This window comes from Oncorhynchus clarkii, chromosome 10 (genome assembly GCF_045791955.1).
Source record: "Oncorhynchus clarkii lewisi isolate Uvic-CL-2024 chromosome 10, UVic_Ocla_1.0, whole genome shotgun sequence".
In the NCBI taxonomy this organism is placed as follows: Eukaryota; Metazoa; Chordata; class Actinopteri; order Salmoniformes; family Salmonidae; genus Oncorhynchus; species Oncorhynchus clarkii.
The window spans coordinates 78,794,251-78,804,250 of NC_092156.1; the positions used below are offsets into that span (position 1 = coordinate 78,794,251).

The 10,000-nt window shown below is 34.2% G+C and overlaps 1 protein-coding gene across 5 annotated transcripts in view; it reads right to left on the minus strand.

Annotated features, from left to right (window-relative positions):
- LOC139419178 (testican-3-like) overlaps positions 1-10,000 on the minus strand; it is a 37,550-nt gene that overhangs the window by 16,341 nt on the left and 11,209 nt on the right. For all 5 annotated transcript variants that reach the window (XR_011635394.1, XR_011635392.1, XR_011635393.1 and 2 more), the window contains exons 4-5: positions 9,120-9,225; positions 8,683-8,791 (exon numbers count right to left, since the gene is read on the minus strand). Coding sequence is in view for 1 of the 5 variants with exons in the window: in XM_071169176.1 (XP_071025277.1) it covers positions 8,683-8,791; positions 9,120-9,225 (215 nt within the window). In the remaining 4 variants the exon portion in view is untranslated. The remainder of the gene's footprint in view (positions 1-8,682; positions 8,792-9,119; positions 9,226-10,000) is intronic.

Genomic DNA, 10,000 nt, shown 5'->3' on the forward strand with positions numbered 1-10,000 from the left:
TAGTGTTAACAGGGTGAATGAGGACAGTATTATGTATCTATAGTAGATAGTAGTGTTAACAGGGTGAAGGAGGACAGTATTATGTATCTATAGTAGATAGTAGTGTTAACAGGGTGAAGGAGGACAGTATTATGTATCTATAGTAGATAGTAGTGTTATCTATAGTAGATAGTAGTGTTAACAGGGTGAATGAGGACAGTATTATGTATCTATAGTAGATAGTAGTGTTATCTATAGTAGATAGTAGTGTTATCTATAGTAGATAGTAGTGTTAACAGGGTGAAGGAGGACAGTATTATGTATCTATAGTAGATAGTAGTGTTATCTATAGTAGATAGTTGTGTTAACAGGGTGAATGAGGACAGTATTATGTATCTATAGTAGATAGTAGTGTTAACAGGGTGAAGGAGGACAGTATTATGTATCTATAGTAGATAGTAGTGTTATCTATAGTAGATAGTTGTGTTAACAGGGTGAATGAGGACAGTATTATGTATCTATAGTAGATAGTAGTGTTATCTATAGTAGATAGTAGTGTTAACAGGGTGAATGAGGACAGTATTATGTATCTATAGTAGATAGTAGTGTTAACAGGGTGAATGAGGACAGTATTATGTATCTATAGTAGATAGTAGTGTTATCTATAGTAGATAGTAGTGTTAACAGGGTGAATGAGGACAGTATTATGTATCTATAGTAGATAGTTGTGTTAACAGGGTGAATGAGGACAGTATTATGTATCTATAGTAGATAGTTGTGTTAACAGGGTGAATGAGGACAGTATTATGTATCTATAGTTGATAGTAGTGTTATCTATAGTAGATAGTAGTGTTAACAGGGTGAAGGAGGACAGTATTATGTATCTATAGTAGATAGTAGTGTTATCTATAGTAGATAGTAGTGTTATCTATAGTAGATAGTAGTGTTAACAGGGTTAATGAGGACAGTATTATGTATCTATAGTAGATAGTAGTGTTATCTATAGTAGATAGTAGTGTTATCTATAGTAGATAGTAGTGTTAACAGGGTGAAGGAGGACAGTATTATGTATCTATAGTAGATAGTAGTGTTAACAGGGTGAAGGAGGACAGTATTATATATCTATAGTAGATAGTTGTGTTATCTATAGTAGATAGTAGTGTTAACAGGGTGAAGGAGGACAGTATTATGTATCTATAGTAGATAGTTGTGTTATCTATAGTAGATAGTTGTGTTAACAGGGTGAATGAGGACAGTATTATGTATCTATAGTAGATAGTAGTGTTATCTATAGTAGATAGTAGTGTTAACAGGGTGAATGAGGACAGTATTATGTATCTATAGTAGATAGTAGTGTTATCTATAGTAGATAGTAGTGTTAACAGGGTGAATGAGGACAGTATTATGTATCTATAGTAGATAGTAGTGTTAACAGGGTGAATGAGGACAGTATTATGTATCTATAGTAGATAGTAGTGTTAACAGGGTGAATGAGGACAGTATTATGTATCTATAGTAGATAGTAGTGTTATCTATAGTAGATAGTAGTGTTAACAGGGTGAATGAGGACAGTATTATGTATCTATAGTAGATAGTAGTGTTAACAGGGTGAATGAGGACAGTATTATGTATCTATAGTAGATAGTAGTGTTAACAGGGTGAATGAGGACAGTATTATGTATCTATAGTAGATAGTAGTGTTAACAGGGTGAAGGAGGACAGTATTATGTATCTATAGTAGATAGTAGTGTTAACAGGGTGAATGAGGACAGTATTTTGTATCTATAGTAGATAGTAGTGTTATCTATAGTAGATAGTTGTGTTAACAGGGTGAATGAGGACAGTATTATGTATCTATAGTAGATAGTAGTGTTATCTATAGTAGATAGTAGTGTTAACAGGGTGAATGAGGACAGTATTATGTATCTATAGTAGATAGTTGTGTTATCTATAGTAGATAGTAGTGTTATCTATAGTAGATAGTAGTGTTAACAGGGTGAATGAGGACAGTATTATGTATCTATAGTAGATAGTTGTGTTATCTATAGTAGATAGTAGTGTTAACAGGGTGAATGAGGACAGTATTATGTATCTATAGTAGATAGTAGTGTTATCTATAGTAGATAGTAGTGTTATCTATAGTAGATAGTAGTGTTAACAGGGTGAATGAGGACAGTATTATGTATCTATAGTAGATAGTTGTGTTAACAGGGTGAATGAGGACAGTATTATGTATCTATAGTAGATAGTAGTGTTGTCTATAGTAGATAGTAGTGTTAACAGGGTGAATGAGGACAGTATTATGTATCTATAGTAGATAGTTGTGTTAACAGGGTGAATGAGGACAGTATTATGTATCTATAGTAGATAGTAGTGTTGTCTATAGTAGATAGTAGTGTTAACAGGGTGAATGAGGACAGTATTATGTATCTATAGTAGATAGTTGTGTTAACAGGGTGAATGAGGACAGTATTATGTATCTATAGTAGATAGTAGTGTTGTCTATAGTAGATAGTAGTGTTAACAGGGTGAATGAGGACAGTATTATGTATCTATAGTAGATAGTAGTGTTATCTATAGTAGATAGTAGTGTTATCTATAGTAGATAGTAGTGTTAACAGGGTGAATGAGGACAGTATTATGTATCTATAGTTGATAGTAGTGTTATCTATAGTAGATAGTAGTGTTAACAGGGTGAATGAGGACAGTATTATGTATCTATAGTAGATAGTAGTGTTAACAGGGTGAAGGTGGACAGTATTATGTATCTATAGTAGATAGTAGTGTTAACAGGGTGAAGGAGGACAGTATTATGTATCTATAGTAGATAGTAGTGTTATCTATAGTAGATAGTAGTGTTAACAGGGTGAATGAGGACAGTATTATGTATCTATAGTAGATAGTAGTGTTATCTATAGTAGATAGTAGTGTTATCTATAGTAGATAGTAGTGTTAACAGGGTGAAGGAGGACAGTATTATGTATCTATAGTAGATAGTAGTGTTATCTATAGTAGATAGTTGTGTTAACAGGGTGAATGAGGACAGTATTATGTATCTATAGTAGATAGTAGTGTTAACAGGGTGAATGAGGACAGTATTATGTATCTATAGTAGATAGTAGTGTTATCTATAGTAGATAGTAGTGTTAACAGGGTGAATGAGGACAGTATTATGTATCTATAGTAGATCGTTGTGTTAACAGGGTGAATGAGGACAGTATTATGTATCTATAGTAGATAGTTGTGTTAACAGGGTGAATGAGGACAGTATTATGTATCTATAGTTGATAGTAGTGTTATCTATAGTAGATAGTAGTGTTAACAGGGTGAAGGAGGACAGTATTATGTATCTATAGTAGATAGTAGTGTTATCTATAGTAGATAGTAGTGTTATCTATAGTAGATAGTAGTGTTAACAGGGTTAATGAGGACAGTATTATGTATCTATAGTAGATAGTAGTGTTATCTATAGTAGATAGTAGTGTTATCTATAGTAGATAGTAGTGTTAACAGGGTGAAGGAGGACAGTATTATGTATCTATAGTAGATAGTAGTGTTAACAGGGTGAAGGAGGACAGTATTATATATCTATAGTAGATAGTTGTGTTATCTATAGTAGATAGTAGTGTTAACAGGGTGAAGGAGGACAGTATTATGTATCTATAGTAGATAGTTGTGTTATCTATAGTAGATAGTTGTGTTAACAGGGTGAATGAGGACAGTATTATGTATCTATAGTAGATAGTAGTGTTATCTATAGTAGATAGTAGTGTTAACAGGGTGAATGAGGACAGTATTATGTATCTATAGTAGATAGTAGTGTTATCTATAGTAGATAGTAGTGTTAACAGGGTGAATGAGGACAGTATTATGTATCTATAGTAGATAGTAGTGTTATCTATAGTAGATAGTAGTGTTAACAGGGTTAATGAGGACAGTATTATGTATCTATAGTAGATAGTAGTGTTATCTATAGTAGATAGTTGTGTTAACAGGGTGAATGAGGACAGTATTATGTATCTATAGTAGATAGTAGTGTTATCTATAGTAGATAGTAGTGTTAACAGGGTGAAGGAGGACAGTATTTTGTATCTATAGTAGATAGTAGTGTTATCTATAGTAGATAGTAGTGTTATCTATAGTAGATAGTAGTGTTAACAGGGTGAATGAGGACAGTATTATGTATCTATAGTAGATAGTAGTGTTAACAGGGTGAATGAGGACAGTATTATGTATCTATAGTAGATAGTAGTGTTAACAGGGTGAATGAGGACAGTATTATGTATCTATAGTAGATAGTAGTGTTATCTATAGTAGATAGTAGTGTTAACAGGGTGAAGGAGGACAGTATTATGTATCTATAGTAGATAGTAGTGTTAACAGGGTGAAGGAGGACAGTATTATGTATATATAGTAGATAGTAGTGTTAACAGGGTGAAGGAGGACAGTATTATGTATCTATAGTAGATAGTAGTGTTATCTATAGTAGATAGTTGTGTTAACAGGGTGAATGAGGACAGTATTATGTATCTATAGTAGATAGTAGTGTTATCTATAGTAGATAGTTGTGTTAACAGGGTGAATGAGGACAGTATTATGTATCTATAGTAGATAGTAGTGTTATCTATAGTAGATAGTAGTGTTATCTATAGTAGATGGTTGTGTTAACAGGGTGAAGGAGGACAGTATTATGTATCTATAGTAGATAGTTGTGTTTTCTATAGTAGATGGTTGTGTTAACAGGGTGAATGAGGACAGTATTATGTATCTATAGTAGATAGTAGTGTTAACAGGGTGAAGGAGGACAGTATTATATATCTATAGTAGATAGTTGTGTTATCTATAGTAGATAGTAGTGTTAACAGGGTGAATGAGGACAGTATTATGTATCTATAGTAGATAGTAGTGTTAACAGGGTGAAGGAGGACAGTATTATGTATCTATAGTAGATAGTAGTGTTATCTATAGTAGATAGTAGTGTTATCTATAGTAGATAGTAGTGTTAACAGGGTGAAGGAGGACAGTATTATGTATCTATAGTAGATAGTTGTGTTAACAGGGTGAATGAGGACAGTATTATGTATCTATAGTAGATAGTAGTGTTATCTATAGTAGATAGTAGTGTTAACAGGGTGAAGGAGGACAGTATTATGTATCTATAGTAGATAGTAGTGTTATCTATAGTAGATAGTAGTGTTATCTATAGTAGATAGTAGTGTTAACAGGGTGAAGGAGGACAGTATTATGTATCTATAGTAGATAGTAGTGTTATCTATAGTAGATAGTAGTGTTAACAGGGTGAATGAGGACAGTATTATGTATCTATAGTAGATAGTAGTGTTAACAGGGTGAATGAGGACAGTTTTATGTATCTATAGTAGATAGTAGTGTTATCTATAGTAGATAGTAGTGTTAACAGGGTGAATGAGGACAGTATTATGTATCTATAGTAGATAGTTGTGTTAACAGGGTGAATGAGGACAGTATTATGTATCTATAGTAGATAGTTGTGTTAACAGGGTGAATGAGGACAGTATTATGTATCTATAGTTGATAGTAGTGTTATCTATAGTAGATAGTAGTGTTAACAGGGTGAAGGAGGACAGTATTATGTATCTATAGTAGCTAGTAGTGTTATCTATAGTAGATAGTAGTGTTATCTATAGTAGATAGTAGTGTTAACAGGGTTAATGAGGACAGTATTATGTATCTATAGTAGATAGTAGTGTTATCTATAGTAGATAGTAGTGTTATCTATAGTAGATAGTAGTGTTAACAGGGTGAAGGAGGACAGTATTATGTATCTATAGTAGATAGTAGTGTTAACAGGGTGAAGGAGGACAGTATTATATATCTATAGTAGATAGTAGTGTTATCTATAGTAGATAGTAGTGTTAACAGGGTGAAGGAGGACAGTATTATGTATCTATAGTAGATAGTAGTGTTATCTATAGTAGATAGTAGTGTTATCTATAGTAGATAGTAGTGTTAACAGGGTGAAGGAGGACAGTATTATGTATCTATAGTAGATAGTTGTGTTAACAGGGTGAATGAGGACAGTATTATGTATCTATAGTAGATAGTAGTGTTATCTATAGTAGATAGTAGTGTTAACAGGGTGAAGGAGGACAGTATTATGTATCTATAGTAGATAGTAGTGTTATCTATAGTAGATAGTAGTGTTAACAGGGTGAATGAGGACAGTATTATGTATCTATAGTAGATAGTAGTGTTATCTATAGTAGATAGTAGTGTTAACAGGGTTAATGAGGACAGTATTATGTATCTATAGTAGATAGTAGTGTTATCTATAGTAGATAGTTGTGTTAACAGGGTGAATGAGGACAGTATTATGTATCTATAGTAGATAGTAGTGTTATCTATAGTAGATAGTAGTGTTAACAGGGTGAAGGAGGACAGTATTTTGTATCTATAGTAGATAGTAGTGTTATCTATAGTAGATAGTAGTGTTATCTATAGTAGATAGTAGTGTTAACAGGGTGAATGAGGACAGTATTATGTATCTATAGTAGATAGTAGTGTTAACAGGGTGAATGAGGACAGTATTATGTATCTATAGTAGATAGTAGTGTTAACAGGGTGAATGAGGACAGTATTATGTATCTATAGTAGATAGTAGTGTTATCTATAGTAGATAGTAGTGTTAACAGGGTGAAGGAGGACAGTATTATGTATCTATAGTAGATAGTAGTGTTAACAGGGTGAAGGAGGACAGTATTATGTATATATAGTAGATAGTAGTGTTAACAGGGTGAAGGAGGACAGTATTATGTATCTATAGTAGATAGTAGTGTTATCTATAGTAGATAGTTGTGTTAACAGGGTGAATGAGGACAGTATTATGTATCTATAGTAGATAGTAGTGTTATCTATAGTAGATAGTTGTGTTAACAGGGTGAATGAGGACAGTATTATGTATCTATAGTAGATAGTAGTGTTATCTATAGTAGATAGTAGTGTTATCTATAGTAGATGGTTGTGTTAACAGGGTGAAGGAGGACAGTATTATGTATCTATAGTAGATAGTTGTGTTTTCTATAGTAGATGGTTGTGTTAACAGGGTGAATGAGGACAGTATTATGTATCTATAGTAGATAGTAGTGTTAACAGGGTGAAGGAGGACAGTATTATATATCTATAGTAGATAGTTGTGTTATCTATAGTAGATAGTAGTGTTAACAGGGTGAATGAGGACAGTATTATGTATCTATAGTAGATAGTAGTGTTAACAGGGTGAAGGAGGACAGTATTATGTATCTATAGTAGATAGTAGTGTTATCTATAGTAGATAGTAGTGTTATCTATAGTAGATAGTAGTGTTAACAGGGTGAAGGAGGACAGTATTATGTATCTATAGTAGATAGTTGTGTTAACAGGGTGAATGAGGACAGTATTATGTATCTATAGTAGATAGTAGTGTTATCTATAGTAGATAGTAGTGTTAACAGGGTGAAGGAGGACAGTATTATGTATCTATAGTAGATAGTAGTGTTATCTATAGTAGATAGTAGTGTTATCTATAGTAGATAGTAGTGTTAACAGGGTGAAGGAGGACAGTATTATGTATCTATAGTAGATAGTAGTGTTATCTATAGTAGATAGTAGTGTTAACAGGGTGAATGAGGACAGTATTATGTATCTATAGTAGATAGTAGTGTTAACAGGGTGAATGAGGACAGTTTTATGTATCTATAGTAGATAGTAGTGTTATCTATAGTAGATAGTAGTGTTAACAGGGTGAATGAGGACAGTATTATGTATCTATAGTAGATAGTTGTGTTAACAGGGTGAATGAGGACAGTATTATGTATCTATAGTAGATAGTTGTGTTAACAGGGTGAATGAGGACAGTATTATGTATCTATAGTTGATAGTAGTGTTATCTATAGTAGATAGTAGTGTTAACAGGGTGAAGGAGGACAGTATTATGTATCTATAGTAGCTAGTAGTGTTATCTATAGTAGATAGTAGTGTTATCTATAGTAGATAGTAGTGTTAACAGGGTTAATGAGGACAGTATTATGTATCTATAGTAGATAGTAGTGTTATCTATAGTAGATAGTAGTGTTATCTATAGTAGATAGTAGTGTTAACAGGGTGAAGGAGGACAGTATTATGTATCTATAGTAGATAGTAGTGTTAACAGGGTGAAGGAGGACAGTATTATATATCTATAGTAGATAGTAGTGTTATCTATAGTAGATAGTAGTGTTAACAGGGTGAAGGAGGACAGTATTATGTATCTATAGTAGATAGTAGTGTTATCTATAGTAGATAGTAGTGTTATCTATAGTAGATAGTAGTGTTAACAGGGTGAAGGAGGACAGTATTATGTATCTATAGTAGATAGTTGTGTTAACAGGGTGAATGAGGACAGTATTATGTATCTATAGTAGATAGTAGTGTTATCTATAGTAGATAGTAGTGTTAACAGGGTGAAGGAGGACAGTATTATGTATCTATAGTAGATAGTAGTGTTATCTATAGTAGATAGTAGTGTTATCTATAGTAGATAGTAGTGTTAACAAGGTGAAGGAGGACAGTATTATGTATCTATAGTAGATAGTAGTGTTATCTATAGTAGATAGTTGTGTTAACAGGGTGAATGAGGACAGTATTATGTATCTATAGTAGATTGTAGTGTCTTTATGTCTGTGTATTGTGTGTGAATGTGTGTACCACCTTGGTTGAGTAGCTGTGTCCATCAGTACCACACACAGGAGAGGGACGGACCACTGGACAGCGTCTGCATTTGGACCCTGGACTCAGAGACAGGCCCGGTTCCTTCACACTATAAACACACATAACATCCAATTATGTGTCAGTACCTGGTGTCCAGTCACAGCTGAACCAGGGTCCAGTAGTAACAGAACCACTAGAACACAGTGAGTGAGTGAGTGAGTGAGTGAGTGAGTGAGTGAGTGAGTGAGTCAGTGAGTGAGTGAGTGAGTGAGTGAGTGAGTGAGTGACTGTGTGTGTGTGTGTGTGTGTGTGTGTGTGTGTGTGTGTGTGTGTGTGTGTGTGTGTGTGTGTGTGTGTGTGTGTGTGTGTGTGTGTGTGTGTGTGTGTGAGTGAGTGAGTGGTGTCACTGTGTGTGTGTGTGTGTGTGTGGTAACTACCTGACCCTCCGCTGGCTAACACAAGCAGCAGTCTGGTCGTCGTCTGCAACACACACTTTGTGACCGCTACACTTGACCTTCAGACAGGGGTTATCTGGGTTCAGACCTACACACACACACACACACACACACACACACACACACACACACACACACACACACACACACACACACACACACACACACACACACACACACACACACACACACACACACACACACGTATTTATTTAGTATTTCACCTTTATTTAACCAGGTCGGCCAGTTGAGAAAAAGTTCTCATTTGCAACTGTGACCTGGCCAAGATAAAGCAAAGCAGTGTGACACAAACAACAACACAGAGTTACACATGGAGTAAACAACAACAACAGAGTTACACATGGAGTAAACAACAACACAGAGTTACACATGGAGTAAACAACAACACAGAGTTACACATGGAGTAAACAACAACACAGAGTTACACATGGAGTAAACAACAACACAGAGTTACACATGGAGTAAACAACAACACATAATTAGTTACACATGGAGTAAACAACAACACAGAGTTAGTTACACATGGAGTAAACAACAACACAGAGTTAGTTACACATGGAGTAAACAACAACACAGAGTTAGTTACACATGGAGTAAACAACAACACAGAGTTAGTTACACATGGAGTAAACAACAACACAGAGTTAGTTACACATGGAGTAAACAACAACACAGAGTTACACATGGAGTAAACAACAACACAGAGTTAGTTACACATGGAGTAAACAACAACACAGAGTTACACATGGAGTAAACAACAACACAGAGTTAGTTACACATGGAATAAACAACAACACAGAGTTAGTTACACATGGAGTAAACAACAACACAGAGTTACACAT